Raw genomic sequence first — 18,162 nt, 5'->3', positions numbered from 1 at the left:
TGACCAATCACATGCCAAGAGTTTATGACTAGCAACCCTCCAACTGAAGAGGATTTACTCTTTTTTCCATAAATACAGTGCTCCACCTCTCCATTTCAGTTATGGCCCAGAGCTGTCCTGGGGTTGCAGCATGACCGTAGGGGCTTCTTGGGTCTTTAGTGGCCTCTACTGGCCATGAGTATGTATTGTGTGGGTGCCTGAAAGTTGCTTTCTAGGTTATGGTACAACCTTCTTGCTAAGGTGTCTCTATTCTGAAAATGCTAGAAGTCTAACTCTTCCTCAAGGACTTTAAGTCTTGCACGCAAGATTCTCACCCCTATTTATGCTGGCCCTGGAAGCAAGTGATTGCTTGGAGACCTATCACTCCATTTGTGTCAGATGCAGAATTACCACACTGTCTTAGGACAGAACTATACTGAAAGACCCTATGTGCAGGATAAACCCATTGTGTTGTGTGTGTGGAATCAAGACTGCCACCATATGTAATGATAGGAGGTGATCCTCAATACATAGGCAGGGGCTGCAGCAGAAATCTAAGCCAGTTGCCTCTGTACCTGAGCTAATCCTCCCAGCACAGCTACATACATTTAGACACTGAAAGAAGGGCTTAACAAGCCACCTCTTGTATGAAGCAACAGATTTCCTTCTTTGCTGTTGGGAAATGGGAGAAACAACAGGATCCGGTGGTTAGTCAGTTACTGATGGGCTGCCAGCATGTCTCGACCCAACATTGCAGGCTGCATAATGTGCCTCTGCACTAATGAGATTTATGTTTCATGGGAAAGATCAACTCTCTTGGAAAGCCACTCCTTGCAGTTACATTTGTGTGTGTGACCTCAATCAACAGGGCTGAAGGCCCATTTTGAGGGAGGAAACGTGTCCAATGGCTCAGCTACCAGGGAATGCAAATGGAAGTCCCAGCATAGCCATGAGCAAAGCAGAACAGATCACAAGGCAATGGAGAATCCCACATAGTCACGAAACTCATCCCTCCGCTCTCTTCAAAGCGCCACAAGAGCCATTGGTACCAACGTTATCTTTTATTTGAAGTTTTATTGCAACTAAAAGCTTTGTAATGTTTTATTAAAATGTCATCATGATGTTCCCCAGAGCAGCTGCGATACAAGACAAGCAGCCTTTCCTGCCATCAATCTGATTAAAACCGGAGGTGCCCTCCCATTTAGGTGCCTAGTTGGAGGCTTCTTCCATGCACAGGAGAGGCCAGCACTACAGGGCCTTCTTCATTAAGATCTTGCTGGAACTCAGGAGCATCCTCATCCGCAGCAGCTGGCCCTGGTTTCCCCGGGATGGTTTTGGCCACCGGCAAGAGGGTGAGGAAGCGAGATTACTTGATGCGGTAGAGGACTTTGCGCTGCATGCGGTGTTGGATCTCACCACGCCGCATCATGAGCTGCAGCACCTTGTAGATGGCGTGCTCGGGGTATTTCTGGAAGAAAGCGGAGCAGGAGAATGACAATCCCATATGAGCCTTTCACAGTACAGCCATGAGCTGTGGGTGCTGCAGCCCACCCAGGAAAGTTCACCGTAGCCCAGTGAGAAACAAACACTGAAGTCATTCCAGACTGACAGACGTTTACATAGAGAAGGGGCTTGTAATACAGGATGAACTCTTCTCTGCGTCATCGATTGGCATTCTGACTGTTCCAATATCAGTGGAAACAGTGGAAGGAGCTGGAACGGCAGTTGGGCTGCACAGGATGGAGAACCCCTACAGCATTCCCTAGGCCAGGGGTCGGCAGCCTTTCAGAAGCGGGGTGCCGAGTCTTCATTTATTCACTTTAATTTAAGGTTTCCCGTGCCAATAATACATTTTAACGTTTTTAGAAGCTCTCTCTCTCTAAGTCTAGTTATAGAATATATAAACTATTGTCGTATGTAAAGTAAACAGGGTTTTCAAAAAGTTTAAGAAGCTTCATTTAAAATTAAATTAAAATGCTGATCTTACACCGCCGGCCCTCTCAGCCAGTTGCCGGCCTGGGGTTCCGTTCACCTAGGCCAGCAGCAGGCTGAGCCAGGCCTGTGGCCAGGACCCCGGCTGGCAAGGGGCCAGCAGTCAGAACCCCAGACCGGCAGCGGGCTGAGCGGGGCCAGTGGCCGGGACTCCAGACCAGCAGCAGGCTGAGTGGCTCATCCCGCTGCCATTCAGCCCACTGCCGGGCTGGGGTTCCATCTGTCAGCTCCTGCCAGCCAGGGTCCCAGCTGCCGGCCCCGCTCAGCCTGCTGCCGGTCTGGGATCCCGGCCCTGCCCATATAAAGTGGGTACCTACCTTCTCCCTGGTTCTAGCCCATTCTCTTCCTCTCTCTCTGCACTGAGCTGAGGGTGGGAGTGCACTGAGCTCAGGGCTGGGGGTGAAGGAGCAGGCTGGGGGTTGGGGTGCAGAGTCTGGCTAGGAGCTAGAATGAGGGAGGGGGCTCAGGGTTGGGGCAGGAGGTTTGGGTGTGGAGCGCTTACCTGGGGAGCTCCCATTTGGTGCGAGGGTGCAGGTAGAGTGTGTGTGCGCGCGTGTGTGTGCGCGCGCGCGCAGGAGCTCCCGTTTGGTGCTCAGGGTGGGGGTGGAAATATGGGGGGTGCAGGAGTCAGGGCAGAGGGCTGGGGGGGTGCTCCCAGCTCCCTGCCCAGAGCGGCTCACGGCAGGGGGCTTGAGGGGATATGCCCTGATCCCACCCCCCCTTCCCCAAGGCCCCGTCCCCACCTCTTCTCCACCTCCTCCCCGGAGCGACAAGCGCGCTGCGGCTCTGCTTCTCCCCCTCCCTTGCAAGGGCCATCCGACTCAGTGGCAGGGAGGGAGCAGAGGAGGGGCAGGAACCCAGCACGCTGGGGGAAGAGGCAGGAGAGGGGGGAGCTTGCCTGCCCTGCAGCAGCAGCCAGCAGGACCAAGTTTCTTTACCCTGCCCCCATGGGGGACGGGGGGAAAAGAGCAGGCTGGGGCGGGCAGGATTTTTAATGGCACACTGCTGCCGGCTGGGGTCCCGGCCTGGGTTCGACAGCGGGCCGAGCAGGACCGGCGGTTGGGACCCAGCAGGCAGCAGCGTGCCATTAAAAATCTGCTCACGTGCCGTCTTTGGCACGCGTGCCATAGGTTGCCGACCCCTGCCGTAGACAGTCACCCACCTCCCTGGTTTCACACCACTCCCTGGTTTCACACCACTCCCTGGCACCCAGCTGACTGGGAAGGTACACAAGCAGCAGCAGGAGCCTGGCCACATTTCAGGAAAGAGTCCTCATGGCCATAGCTGTCTTGTAGGGTCTTGGTATCACAGCCCTTCAGACTGTCCCCACCAGGGACGGGCTACACCCATTAGGCTCACCTGTTTGGTGAAGTCCTGGACGATGCTGTGCTCTGACACTTGGGAGCCAATGGCAAAGCGGCGCTTCAGCTGTTTTTCAATGCGGGACAGCATCTCCTGGTCCTCCTGCGTCGTGAAGCCCTCCACTCCTAGGGAGGAGACGACGCTGGATTAGAGACCCCTGCTCCTCCGAAGGCCTCGCTCATGCCGCACGAGCTGCCCCCTCCCCACAAAAGCAAGAGAGACTGGACAACCCTTGGCAAGCCAAAAAGGTGACCGAATAGCAAAACATCCAGACTGAATCCTCCTCATCTCAACTTCTGACAACCACACCACGCTGCAAATCCCCTGGGTAAGCCTCTGTCTCCGAAAGGAACAGTATGGTCGAAGGGCTACTTCCCATCGCTCCCCATGGAAATATGGGGGAGCTGGGCATCCAGCCCTCACACCCCCATAGCTCCTGGGCTTGCTGGTCTGAACCAGGAAACACCCAGACTCAGCACCTCCTCTGGGGTTTGGGAGAGTTCATGCTCCCCCCCCGCCCCCATTTAGATGGGAGCATTAGGCACTACACTAACCCTCTGCCTGGACTACAGTGACAGGACGACACCTGCCACAGAATGAATGAGGGGCACCTGCAGCCCTGTGCATTGGCCTGCCCAGGGGAGTCACCACCACAGCCACCCAGAAGCACCAGGTTAGGTTGCCTTGTGGTGCGCCCCCGCCCTCCCCCCCAAGAGAGGTGGGGTTTATTCTCCACCCACTGATCAGAAGGGAGTGGGCTCAAAAAAGATGATTTACACTGCAAGAGGTTTCCGGGGGGGGAAGAGGGGAAACACAGATCGCTCAGGGCCTCACCTGACAAGCTGCCCGACATGGCTGCATCAAGAGTGGACACCTGGAAAAGCCGCAAGGCCTCTTCAACGTCTCCCTCGGTGGCAAAAGGCTGAAGCTTCATCTTGCAGAGGGACTCTGCAATCCGCACAATGGCCTCCAGCTGCCTGGGAACCACAGGGAAGCCCTTTCTAACAAAGTCACCATGGGCCTCCACTCCCCCAGAACCCTTTCCCGCCTCGGTTAGGAAATTCCTCCGTTCCACACACCGCCTGCTGCATACATCCCAAAGCACTGAGTAAAACAGTCGTTTAGCAGCTGGGGAAGGGTCAACACATCCCAGACACCCCCACCTGTGCAAAGCAGAACACTCCCATCCTATCTAACGGGAGTGGGGCGCTTGGACACAGACTGGAATTAAGGTGTAAATTTTTAAGTGAGAGCAATTTGCCCATGGGACGATTTACCAAGCGCTGTGGTGGATTCTCCATACTGGCAATTTTTAAATCAAGACTGGCTGTTTGTCTAAAAGATCTGCTCTAGGAATTATTTTGGGGGAAGTTCTCTGGCCTGCATTATACAGGAGGGCAGACTAGAGCAACACAATGGTCCCTTCTAGCCTCGGGATCTAGGAATCCCACGTCTTGCCCCAATGACTCCCACTCCCACCCAAGGGAAACACCCAACCCAAGGCAGGGCTCTCCCCATCCACTAGATAGTGGTGCACAGTTCCCACTAAGCAGACACTCTGCTAGCTCAGGCCACCGTTCTCCATTAAAAATGGGGGAGAAGGGAAATGGGTGGGAAGGGGAAATTCTGGCCAGAAGGAGCAGTCTTCTCCTTTTCCACTCCCACCACAAGTGAGACCCAGGTGCAGCCTGGAGACGCTCTGGTATCTGTAGGTCATTAGTCCGCCCTAGCCACCTTCCCTTAAGTGGTGCTGCCTCCAGTGAAGCTCTCAACAATGGAAGTCGCAGGTCTGTGCGATGCTACCCCACGTGAGTGAGAGCCTGCACCGGAGCCTCGTGGTCCCCACGCCAGCAGAAGGCAGCGACGGTAAGGACAGTTGGGGGGGCAGAGGGAGAGATGGAGAAGAGGGGAGCAGCCATCTTTAGGAGTGAAGCACTTACAGAAGAGCCTTAGAGCATGTACTTCGCTCTGGTGGCTTTAACAGGGTCCAGCTCAGTGCAGGCCTGGGCTCACCCGGAGCCTATTCCATTTTCAGGGGGCTTGTGCAGCGTTGGCCATATTCCCTTTGTAGGATTACTCCAAGCATCTAGGGTTCCCACCCCCTTTGTGTCCCTCCCTGCACCCGGCCAGGCGCGTGCTCTCACCGGACGGTGATGGGGATACTGGACCGGCGGTCACTCTCCCGCTCATGCTGGCGGGCCCCGCTGCGCATCAGGACATAGCGGTTCTTCAGCTTCTCTGCAGCCTCTGCCGAAAGGCGTGGGCCGCACTTCCTGTGAGAAGGGAACGGGAAGCGCCATGAACCAGACGGTACTTGGGAAAAGACATAGTGGCACCCCCCTACCTATGCAGTGCAGTGGTGGAGCCTCTTCCCCTGCCACCACAATCCAGGCCAGATTTTGTGAAAATCCAGGCCCTGGTGAGAATTTACCCAGCTGGCATCTCAAACAGAACCTCAGAGGTGACCATGCCCCTCCTTAGAGCCAGGGGTGGAAATAACCCAAGATGCTGGGGGCTGACTGTAGAGAAGAAGGAGTGCTGATGGCCCCCACTAAGGAATTAAAGGTCTGACACTGGGCCCATCTAAGTGAAGCCACTTCAAAGAGGCGACCGGCCCAGCAGCAGGTCCAGAATTGCTGAGCGTAACTATAAGTCCCAGCAGGAGTTTGAGAGTGGCAGAGAACACATCAGCATGGCACCAAGCAGGACGTGCCCAGCAAGCTTTGCAGCCTGCCCATGGTTCTGCTGCCCAGCCCAGTCGTCATGTCACCCGAGAGTCGCTGCAGACTTACGTTCGACAGTAGGAGATCAGCTTCTTCAGCTTGTTCAGCTCAATCTCACCCTCCACTGCCTGGGTCTGCGTCAGGGCACTCACATGTAACGACATCACGTGTTTGGCCAGAGTCTGGAAACAGTGCAGAGAAGAGGTGGATAGCAGAATTCCTTCCACCCTTCAAATGCTACAGACAGAAATTCTGCCCATTGCTGGTACCAGGGCAAAAGAGAACAAGCCAACTCCACGCTTCTAATCTGGGGCAAGTCAGGAGAACAGATGGGCCTTGCGCTTTGTTCTAAAGTTCTGACCCAACAGTGCTTAAGTGCACAGAGTTTGGGACCACAGGAGACAACTTTAATTCTGTCTTCCAGTCCCTGCCAAATTTACTTTCCTTTCCCTAGGCCCAAAGTGGTTGAGCTGTACTCAGACCTGCTAAAGAAGGGCAACAGGTAGCAGGTCCATTGCAAGGTACTTCAAATCAAATAACCCACTTGGCACCGGACACACTTGGGAGGTGAGCTGGGCAGACACTTTCCTCCACTGTCCCCTTCCACAAATCCTCTGCCCCAACATTGCTCCCAGCTAATCCTCCTGCATGTGTCTTATCCACCCCAGGCAAGTCGCAACACCAAGCCCACCGCCTGCCCTCACCACGTCTCGCTCCTCATTGTGCTCATCTTTAACTATGAAGATCATGTCAAATCGGGACAGGATTGTCGGCATGAAGTCTATGTTCTCCTCGCCTTTGGTTTCATCCCAGCGCCCGAAGACAGAGTTGGCAGCAGCCAGGACTGAGCAGCGGGAGTTCAGAGTGGTTGTGATACCAGCCTGCATGAGAAATAGAAGGGGGAGTGGAGGTCAAGCCCCACATCAACACAATAACCATGTTGTTGGCTCCTAATGCAATGTACATTGTCAGGATCACACGGACGCATCCCGGGATGGCAGGGGGTAGGGAAAGCTATTTAACCATTTCTTCTATCTCTGGTTCTCAGAGCACTGAGGAAACCTCACACATACCAGCATTTAAATAAGGGCCCATAAGCGGAATCCAGTTGGCCAAGGAAGGGTCCCTGCTGGGGGAGGTGGAGGCTGGCAGGATAACCATAGGGATTTGGACAGCACAGCCACATGAGCCTCATTTGAGGAAGACCTCCCTAAAAGTCCCCCATCGGTGGAAGCCACATGTAATACATAATGCCAACAGCATGAGAGGTGCTGTATAGACAGGCGAAGAGGCCACGGGGCACACCCCGGATGTGCTCGAGAGAGTTGTCCCATCACAAGTTTAATGATGGCAATGGAGAGGAACAGGTGCCTCGTGGAGATGCAGTGCAGGGAAGTAGTTTGATCTGGCGATAGGAGAAGTCACAAGTTTAGAGCAGCAGGAGAAAGAGGGAGGAGTCAGGAGTTACACCGAGGCATGAGTCTGAGTGGCAAGGGGCATGGCAGAGTTGCCAGCAGAAAGGGTGGCTGGGAGGGAAGACAGGGAGTTTGGTTCCACTCATGCTGAACCGGAGAATGATTTCCTTTAGGCTCTCTCGGACAGGGACATTGCCCCAGAGCAGAGCCTGCTGCTCCCAGACCAGAGCAGTCGGTAGCTCCAAACCCCATACAATCTGTCAAAGCAGTGATTCGCAGGGAACCCAGGGCAACCCTTGAGGCTCAGCCACCTTCTGGCAAAGGCCCCTGGGTCCATGAGAGCTGGTTACTCTGCTCCGCAAGAAGCCCTGAGCTGGATTCAGGGGCCTATCCCTACAGCTACCCCTCCTCTTCTCTCCCCACATTCCCCCAGTCTCAGCAGCAGCTCTGCAGTTTCACAGAGGGCTAGATACAGGCTGAGGCCAGTGCCGTTTGCTGGCACCTCACCTTGGCAATGGAGATGGTCTGCTGTTCCATAGCCTCGTGGATGGCCACTCGGTCGTCCTCCCGCATCTTGTTAATGGGTGGAGAGAGAAAAATAAAATTTATACCTGAATATCCCTTTCTGAGGCCTGGGCTCGCAGGACAGCCTCATGTAGCCAGCACGGTTTCCTCCTCCAGCACACTCACGTTTCACGTATTTTTAATGCACACAAACTGAGATTTCTCTTGCAATTGCCTCCTGATGCCAGCTCCTTTTCCTGCCCTCCCACATAAGGCACAGGTCTCCATCCACCGCAAACAACCCCTGCCCTTCCACACTGCAGCACAAAACATCACCCTCCAGGGGAACTCCCTGCCCTTCCTGTAGCAGCACATACATTTCCCTGCAGGCGAGGGAAGGCGGCAGTTCCCCCCCCATGGCTCCTCCCTTCCCACCACCCTTAGAGAACATTGCACGGCCTGTCCCTCTGCGTGCTATGTTTGTACCTTGTCAAATTCATCAATGCAGACCACGCCCCCATCCGCCAGGACCATGGCTCCTCCCTCCATGAAGAAGCTCCGTGTAGAGGGGTCTCGGATCACAGAGGCTGTCAAGCCGGCTGCACTACTGCCTTTCCCCGAGGTGTACACCTGAGGGAAGGACAGGAAGAGGACAACAGGTCAGGCACCAGGAGAACCCCGAGTCTGCCTCACTCGGCCCCGGAATGAAATAAACCCAGCGCAGGGCTGTGACCTCAGCCACAGAATAGCTACAGGCCAGCCCAGCAGCTGCGAGATGAGATTGAGCCCTGGAAAGTACCTCCTCAGCATGCACACACTAAGATCCAGCCTTGACAGCCTTCAAGGTACAGAGTAAGGGGACTTTATTTAGCCAGGGTTTGGGCTAAGTAGTTACAAAGCATTAGAGGGCTCCTAGACAGATGATGCAGCTATTAGATACAGAGAGTAACTTATTTGATCACTTCAGTGGGCTGCAGAGTTATGTTTGTTTCACTCGAGAGGAAGAAGGGTGCCTGGATGCAAGTGTCGATGAAGACAGCAGAAAAACGTGGATGGAAATAAAATTCCACACTCAGTCTCAGTTTGGACCTCTGTGTCTGACAGGTGCAGTCAATCAGAATTATTTCACTTTATCTTCCAACTTCCCCATTAGTTCAGTTTGTTATATGCAGCTCAGCCAGCTTGGACAGGCTGGGGAAAATATGCCCAGTTAAATATTCCAATAAATCATGGCTAGGTTGAGAAAGTGACCCTGTGAGAAGTGCTCTCTGGTTCCGACCCATTATTTGCCCACTCCTTATGCCTACTTTTCTGTTGTTGACTGTGATCAACAGGCCCACGAGCTCATCAGCCCTGCAGAGCACACTCTGGCTTCTGTTCTGCCCCATGAACCATCAATGGAATCATCTACTGGCTCCAATTCTCAAGGATACATGAAGCAAAAAGAAACTGACTCGCCCTGATACAAAGTCTCTGCCTGATGGTAAAGTAGTAACCCAGGTTACGTAGGACACTTACCCCAATGGGTGAACACTTCTCTACAAATTTCAGGAGCTGGGACTTGGCTGTGCCAGGGTCTCCCAGCATCAGCAGGTTAATGTCCCCTCTGCGGGTTAACCCATCCGGAAGCCTGCAGAGAAAGGCAGGAGGGGGGAGGTGAGGGCTGTTCTGGTTAGACAATGCACAAGCAAAAACATCACTGACATGCAACTTTCTGCTTCTAGGAAACAGAAAAAGGATCCCAGAAGGATTGATCCCAGAAGACGACGACTTGTGTTGCATCTCTGCCCCTGCTCCCTTCCCACTGTGCCCAGTTGGATTCATTTCCCTGACCTCTTGCGGGAGCCTCCGAACAGCAGGCAGGAGATGGCTTTCTTGATGTCAGTGCTGCCGTAGATAGAGGGCGCAATGCTCTTGGCGATAGTCTCATAGACATTGGGCATGGAAGTGAGATGGCGAAATTCCTCCTCTTCCTGTGGAGTCACAGAGCTAGCAAAACTGCGGCCTAGAAAGGGTGGAGGGAAGTAAACTGTGAATGAATCTGTCAGCAGAGATGAACCTAGATCAAGCCTGGCTGGCCACCAGAGTTTTCTCCAGAATCCACCTGCAGGTCTGGGAATTACTTTAGTAACACTGTTACGAGTTCACACGGAAAGGAGAGCGGAGTTAACCATACACAGCAGGGACTGGAGTTTGCTACTGAAACCTGAGAGTGCAGCCCTGAGTAGAAGCATTTGTTTTGTTCCGCAATAAAGAAGTAACACTTAAAGTTGGTTCAGCTGATGTCAACCAAGCAACAGTCAAAGAGGAGAGTGACGTGGATCACTGCTGGATGTGGGGAGAAGGATCAAGAGGCCTGACTTATGCTAGGGGGAGGAAAATGAGGATCTGGAGGAGGAAGCTATGCCTGATGCTTTGGGGGTGGGTGGAGAATCAGGAGCAGAACAAAAACCGAGCGTGCTTTTGAAACATGAGCTGGATTTTTAAAGCCGATGAGGTTTCCTGTTTAATTTTACCGAGCACAAGCAGTGCAGAGCTGTGTAAGAAAGCAGTAGTGCATATACACAGGGAACCTGGGACTAATGCTATATCCCCTCTGGACCGGTCTGAGACCGTTGCTACGTGAGTGGTATTGATGGACGTGTGCTGCTACAGAAAGGCAGTTCTCACCCATGGCATCACTAGCTGGAGGTCACGGGTAACAGCTGTTCAGAATGGAGGATTTTCTAACTCCATGTTATAACCTGAGCCAGAGAGGAAACCAAAGTAAGGTCTTACCTGAGCCATCGGTGTCCACCTGGATCCCCACCACACGGATATAAGAGCTTCGGATCCCCACTCCCACATTGTCCCGGCCTTTGCTCTTGGTCTGGCCAGATTTCTTGATGGAATAGATGCCCATGATGGTAACTCTGTTTCCAGGGACAACTTTGTCACACAGATACCTGAGAGGAGGAAGGGGAGAGGAGTGTTAGTTCTGTATAAGAAAGGGATGGGATGGAAGGCTACTGAAGATGGGAAAACCCCCTTCATCTCTTCCTCTCCTTCCCATCCAAACTTAGACAAGAGGTTTAGATTCCTGGCACTGGAGAACCAGGGAAGCTGCTGCTCAAGATAAAGGAACCACACACCAAAAGTCACCATCTTCACCTCAAGCCCAACAAAAAAAAGAAAAACCTCTTCTGCTCCAGTTTACCTCTTCTTTCATGATGGTACCTGAGCAACTTTGCACACAGGATCCAAGGATCTCAAAGCACTTTGCAAACTATTAAGCCTCATGGAATTGTTGCGAGTTAGTTGATCCATATTTACATACCTAAGATTCCAAAACCCTGTTTATATCCATTCACAACCAATCCTTCCCCCCAGCAAAAAGCTGGGGAGAAGACAGCACCCCCCACATACATCCAAACCCAGATAAACACCTCATCCAGCAAATGGCTGGATCTACCACTGACTCTCCTTGAAACAACCCTCAGGACAGGCAGCAAGGGAAACTGGTATTACCTGTCGCAGTATAGCTGCATGTGCCGGGGCATTTCCCCATGTGGTACAGCATCTGGAGACTCCTGGAGCTTCAGGGTCTGGAAGTCCACACACTTGCACTTGTCCGGCATGATGAAGTATGGATCCAGGGGGCACTTCGGGCGGCCAGCCTGTTCCCTAAGCAAAGGGGGAACGTTAAAGAAACGGATCATTAGAAAGCTAGTTAGTGGCATTAGGAGTCAGGAGAGATCATCAGGAAGCTCTATTTGCATCCAGTGATGCCATGGAGAATAGTGCCCTGTAAACACACAGGCTGAGTTTTGCCTTTATTTAGCATTGCCTAGTGACACACAAGCTTCCCCCCAGAAAAGTCTCCCCAGAGAAGCTCCCAAAGTGGGCAGATTTGGTAAGTGAAAAGCTACCTCATCTTAGACTGCGATGCTGAATTCTGACAAGACCATGACAAACTGGTGGAGGCTATTTGTACAAGAATAATGCTAGAGGCACCAACTGAGATCAGGGCTTCATTGGACTGGGTGCTGTTCAGACAGACAGCAAGAGCCAGTCCCTGCCCCCACAGAGCTAGACAGACAAAGGGAGGTAAAATGGAAAGCTCAGAAAAAAGAAAATAGATTAAGGGAAAAATGATGGATTGAAGTGGAAAGATTTGAGAGGTTTAAATATGCTTAGCTTGGTAAGTAACAACTAAGTGCGGACAAAAGCCTACGAGTTTATAACACAAAGGAAGAGAAGAGCCATTTACAGTTGTCTAAGGAGGTTTAGTTAAGGTTAGTGGGATAAACTATAAAAGGAAAACTGTAGGCTAAATAGCAGGGAAACATCCTGACACTGAGATTTGTTAGCATGGTCTATGGTCCCCCACGGGACGTGGAAGTCATTTTCAACCAAAGCTGACATTTCCAAAGGTACCTAGAGACATAGTTGCCAACTTTCATACGGTAAATAAGCACCCCGATTTTCACAATAATCCAAAAATCAAGTTAATCCCATTTCAAAACAAGGCCAAACCAAGCCTATCCCTAAGAACCCGAACACTATGTGACTAGATCCCCCTGGCCTGCAGTCTGGGACTGTGGTGGACTGGCTGTGCGCCCCTAACTCTATCCCTCTCTTGCCCCTGCTTGCCAGGAGCCAATCAAAAAAAGAAGCAACAAGCAACTCACAGGCCAATTAAGCCAAAAACAAGCCCAATTTCGGCATTTTTTTCGTGGGTTTGACATCTGCCTAGAGATTGGCACACATGGCTCCTGTTCATTTATAATGGAAATTGGGCATCCAAATCCCTTGGAACAGTGGCTTTGGGAATCCCATCCTAAGTGCATAGCGCCATTTCATGATCTGCTTATTCATGCTGAATGCTACGTTACACCAAAATAGCCCTACTGAAGTCAACGGGGATACTGTGGAGTAAGGTATTACTCAAGGCATGTCTACACGTACAGCGTGGCAGCGCATCTGGTAAAGGCGCTCTATGCCAACAGGAGAGAGTTCTCCCGTCGGCATAATAAAACCACCTCCGTGAGCAGCAGAAGTTACGTCAGTGGGAGAAGCTCTCCTGCCAATATAGTGCTGTCTACACCAGAGCTTATGTCAGTGTAACTTACGTTGCCCAGGGGGCGATTTATTCATATCCCTGAGCAACATAAGTTCTGCCGACAAACTGTAGTGTAGTCATAGCCTCAGTGTGAGAAAGTGTATCACAATCTGACTTACTGTAAGGAACAATGCACTCACTGGGGACAGGGGAGGGTAATTAATTAATTACATGGATCAGATGACCTAGCAGGGCATTTCATTTATCTTTACACACAAACACACACACGAATGGTATGTGTTGTCTGGTGACTGAGCAATTAGAAGTATCAGTAAAAAGCCAGTCTTTTTCGACTGGAAGCTCTTGGAGACAAGGACCATCTATTTTTAAAGCTCAGGCCAGGTGAGCAGCCCATTGGTATTCAGGAGGTACTTAAGGACTTTTGTGATTCTGCGAAGGCAGTGAGAGGACTTTTGGGGAAGGCGAGTTGCTGAGGGAGGGAAGCGTATGTGTGACTGCTCCCTTTAATTTAAGCTCGGGGGTGGGCAGAGACCGCACTTCAGTATGGTTGTGCTACTTTGGTAGCTAACATTTGGCCTTAACCACCCTAACCCCCAACACATGCAGACCTGGCAAAGCCTTCAACTCACAGCTCAACTGACTTAGTCACCACCGACTTAGGGATGACCATCCCCGAGATCCCAGCACAGAGCACTAGGTGAGACCTACTCATGCAGCATCCACAGCCAGGGGGACTCCCAGGAAGACAGAGTAGGAATTTGGTCTCCCCCACGCTACCCAGGATTCCTGAAAGGACTCCCATTGCTTACGTATTACACTTCCTGGGCAGGGCGTAACCCTCCAGGCCGGGGCGCACGGTAATGTTGCTGATGGTGTTACGGCAGGTGCGGCACTGGATGGCGATCTTGGTGGCTTTAGCTCTCACAGCAGTTGCAGCAATTATGATCCCGGGGATCTTCACCAGATGGGACATCTGGTCAGACTGAGGAAGGAGAGGTTGGGGGTGGTAAGAAAACATCTCACACAGGAAGAAGGGAAACCCCAACATGGTAGAGAGGGCAGGTGGAAGAGAAGGGAGGGGAGAAATGCAGCAGCCTTCAAGCACAAAGCAGCCAGGATCATGGGTATGATGCTTCGTGGGAAACATGGGGAAAGCTGCCCATATAGGCAATCGAGGAGGAGTGTATGGAATGACCATGACCATCCTCACAACACACACCTCCCCCACAGAATATTTTAGGTCAGTAGTTTGGATCCATACAATAGCCTACCAGGTCGGTTATTCTCCTTGGTTCCATTTGCAAATGAAATAGTGGATTTTAGTATGTGCTATGAGTGTCATCTTAACAGTGCTCTGCTGAACCCCTCCTCGCTCTCCCTCCCCACAAGGGCCTGCGCCCTTTCCAAGCCCTTCTCCTGTAATGCATTAGGGCTCAAAGCTGCGGTGTGCATCTCAGGGAAGCAGCCATTCCCCACATGCAGACAAAGCAGATGGCACTGCACAGCCACAGGGAAGGGGCTGTGTTGTTTTTAACAAGAAACTTCATTATTCGATAGCTATGTCTCTTCCTGCAGCATTTTGCATTGTATTGATCAGAGAGAAGTTTGTGGTGAAGAAAGCAGTGTTCCCCAGAAAGACCCTCAGAGATGCAGAAATAATTCTCACCACCTAATGAACAGACAGATCAGAATACCCATCCACTGACACTTTGCCACCAAAACAGTAACCAGAGCTATAAAGACCTGGTATACACACATTTGGTATCAATTTAAGTACTTCAACTCGGGGGAAGGGGATATTTTACTGAAGTAGTTACGTTGGTACACCTCTAGCATGGACATGGATATACCTGCATAAAGGTGCCTTGTACCAGTATAGCTTATTCTCCTAAATTTATGGGATTAGCTATAGCAATATAAGCACCTTTATACCGGCATTAATGTAGCCACACTAAGGGGATGCACTGCTTTAACTATACCGGCTCAAATCAATGTTCAAGTGTTACAACAATTGTGTGTAAAGCAGCCCTAAGACTAACGAGTCCCATCAAGCACAGTAAGTCAAATACGCGTTGTCTCGTACAGTGTCATCCTGATAAACAGATCAGAGATGGGTCAAAACCCAAACCATTTATCCAACCCAGTCCCCCCAACTAAGCCTTGAGCAAGTCATCTGGTTCTAGCAGCTCTCGCCACAGTCAAATCCACCAGTGGACAATTCCTGTCCCCACTGCTCCATACTATGAGTGGATTCAGCTCACCTTCAGACTACGGATATTGGCTGCATTGGCATCTGACCTCAGCATGACCTGGATGTCTTGAAGTGTCTCCTCCCCTGCTGGGCGAGGACGGGTGACCTCATCTGCTACTTCCTTTGCTGCTTCCTCCAGCTGGGGAGGCAACAACACAGCTCAAGTTGCCATTCACACCAAGAAGAATCCTTGGGGCTATTGTGGTTACCTGACTGCCCATGATTAGCTGGCAGTATGCCAGTTCTAAGACTACTCTTACAGTAGTCCTCCATGTCCTCCTTTCCATGGTATCCCCCATACTTACCAGTTGCAGGTGCTCTGCAGGCTGCTTGTACAGGTAGTCTGCCAGGTCCTCATCAAAGCTGGCCAGGTCCTCCATCTCCACCTCGATCCAGTACTGGCCCAGGTTATAATGCCGTTTGAGCTCATCCCTGCAAGAGAACAAGAGTAAGACTTGAAGAGCAGAAAACATCATGCAAATCTTAGCAAATGCATGTAGTCAGCAAGCCTAGGGGCAAGGAACAACCACAGAAGGGACCCAGTGACCACCCTATACATTGTTCAGAATGACCTGGCTAAGTTGGAAGCAGAATGGACAGGTTTTGTAGGTTCTTTGGAAAGGAACGTGATCCGGGAAAGTGACAAGAGATCCATAAGGGATACAGTGGAAATGGAGACTGCTGGGCAGATTTTTCCCAGGGCATTCAAATCCCCTTTCTAAAATTGTGTTCAAATGGAACCAGACCTGGCCCAGTTCTGGCCCCAATGGTACACATAATGTTTAATGCCAATGTGCTATCGGAGTTACATAGGCTGTTCACATGCTTCAAGTGCCAATGATAAGGTCCATCACACCCAAATTATGTCATAACAGTTGTTGATGTTCACCTTAAAAATCAGGATGAAGGGAAATAAAAGATGGATAGTTGGTTATTTCTCAGTCTCTTGGGTGATCTGTGCCCATTGTTTATTTCCCTGCATCCTGCAGATAATTCAGCACCTGTTCTTTACACAAAGGAATCACAGACCTTGCAGTTTAAAAATACATGAAGCTCATGCTCAAATAAATTGGTTAGTCTCTAAGGTGCCACAAGTACTCCTTTTCTTTTTGCGAATACAGACTAACACGGCTGTTACTCTGAAACCTGACATGAAGTAGAAATACATTTAATTCACAGAGGGATCCTCACAGACCTCAAAACACATAGGATAAAAACCCATTACTGATTTACAATCAAGAGAAACCCCAAACTAAACCCCAGATTTAAACACCCTGAAACATGAAACTGGGAACTTGAAATTCAGATCTAGAGCCAAACTTTGCAGCGCAGCCCATGGAGGGCAGCATAATCCAGGGAATGGGGCACTGGATAGGGAGTGTAGAGAACCAGGTTTCATTCCCTGCTCTGTCACTGGCCTGCTGTGTGATCCCAGGAAAATCACTACACATCTTGGTTCCTGAGTTTTCCCACCTGCACAAACAGCCATGATGACACTGACCATCCAGCAAAAAGCTGTTTGGGAGCTACAGGTGAAAGCAGTATGTAAACGCTAACGATTATTTAGATTGGACACACACTAGAAGGAAAAAGAACAGGAGGACTTGTGGCACCTTAGAGACTAACCAATTTATTTGAGCATAAACTTTCGTGAGCTACAGCTCACTTCACCGAAGGCACGTAGTGAGCTGTAGCTCACGAAAGCTTGTGCTCAAATAAATTGGTTAGTCTCTAAGCTGCCACAAGTCCTCCTGTTCTTTTTGCAAATACAGACTAACCCGGCTGCTACTCTGAAACTAGAAGGAAAGTGACCAGCTGTCCCTCCAAAGGGAGGAGAGAAGGTGGACAGCTAAAGGCAGAGCTGGCTGGAGGAATTCCCTCTCTGCCTCAGCAGCAGCACCTGTATTTGAAGGTGAAGCCAGACCGGTCCGTGCCCACCCGGTACTGCCTCAGGAACTCCTTGAACCGCCTCTGCAGCTGGGATTTCCGGACCTGGCCCTCATCTGCCACCGGGTCGCCCCCAAAGCTGTCGCTGTAGTAAATGCCGGGATCATCAAAACCGGACATGGCGAAGACTGCGCCGCCGCCCTGAGCAAGCCGCGGAGAAGGGGATAAATTAGCCCAGCTCCCTCCCCAGAGAGCGCTCCGGTCTGACACCCCCCCGCAATAACCCCCATCTACCCCCCACTCCCCATCCGACTGCCGGGCGGGCGGGGGGAATCCCGCATCCGACCCCCCCCACGGCCTAGCCCGCGGGGGCCTCCCCCATCCGACCCTCACCGCCCCCCACGATCTCCTGATTCGCCCCCCCAGTCTCCCGCCAGGGCCGCCCCGCCAGGGCCGCCGCGCCGCGCCGCTCCCCCGCATCGGCCCCCAGCCCGGCTCAGTCACCTCGTATCGCCCCAGCAGCGGACACGCGCCGACCAGCCGGTTTTCGCGGCAAAACTAGGGGGCGGAGGGGAGCGGGATGAAGACACGTTCTACCCGGGTAGGAGACGCGCGCCCCTATTGGCCAGTCTGGAGCTTGACGCCGGTGATTGGCCCGGCGCCGTTCCGCCTCGTCCAGCCCGAACCGGAAGCGAGCGGGGAGTCGCCATGGAGACGGAAGAGGATTGGAGGAGGCGCTGAAGCCCCGCCCCCTTCCCGCCCTCCCGTGTGGTCAGGCGCCGTTTGGCGCGAAAACCCGACTGGAGGGAAGTGGAGGGGAGGGGGTAAGATGGCGGCCGGGCAGAGCCGCTCTGGGCCGGGCGCGGGGCAGCGAGGTGGGTGCTCATACCCCTGCACGTGGCTCTGTCTTTGCGACGCGACGCGACGCGGGTGGGCGGGCGGAGCTATCAGCCCTCTCGGGTCGGGGCCGCTGGGCAGCCGCCCATC

At 52.1% G+C, this 18,162-nt stretch overlaps 1 protein-coding gene across 2 annotated transcripts; it reads right to left on the bottom strand.

Annotated features, from left to right (window-relative positions):
* Positions 1 to 1,025: 1,025 nt before the first annotated feature.
* On the bottom strand, positions 1,026 to 17,763 carry MCM5 (minichromosome maintenance complex component 5). 2 transcript variants are annotated; one of them, XM_073330168.1, is made up of 17 exons: positions 17,680 to 17,763; positions 17,189 to 17,376; positions 15,594 to 15,720; positions 15,299 to 15,427; positions 13,847 to 14,019; positions 11,483 to 11,638; positions 10,754 to 10,920; positions 9,809 to 9,980; positions 9,494 to 9,605; positions 8,462 to 8,605; positions 7,979 to 8,044; positions 6,761 to 6,937; positions 6,126 to 6,238; positions 5,478 to 5,606; positions 4,168 to 4,310; positions 3,331 to 3,458; positions 1,026 to 1,447 (listed from the first exon to the last, which is right to left on the bottom strand). In XM_073330168.1, the coding sequence occupies exons 2-17, from the start codon at positions 17,353 to 17,355 to the stop codon at positions 1,346 to 1,348; spliced, it is 2,205 nt and encodes a 734-aa protein (XP_073186269.1). In that variant the 5' UTR covers positions 17,356 to 17,376; positions 17,680 to 17,763; the 3' UTR covers positions 1,026 to 1,345. The 2 variants fall into 2 exon arrangements, with proteins under 2 accessions (XP_073186269.1, XP_073186279.1); XM_073330178.1 differs by lacking the exon at positions 7,979 to 8,044.
* Positions 17,764 to 18,162: the final 399 nt, after the last annotated feature.

The sequence above is a fragment of the Lepidochelys kempii genome, chromosome 1, assembly GCF_965140285.1.
Source record: "Lepidochelys kempii isolate rLepKem1 chromosome 1, rLepKem1.hap1, whole genome shotgun sequence".
Classification (NCBI taxonomy): domain Eukaryota; kingdom Metazoa; phylum Chordata; order Testudines; family Cheloniidae; genus Lepidochelys; species Lepidochelys kempii.
This window is presented reverse-complemented; position numbering and strand designations above follow the sequence as displayed.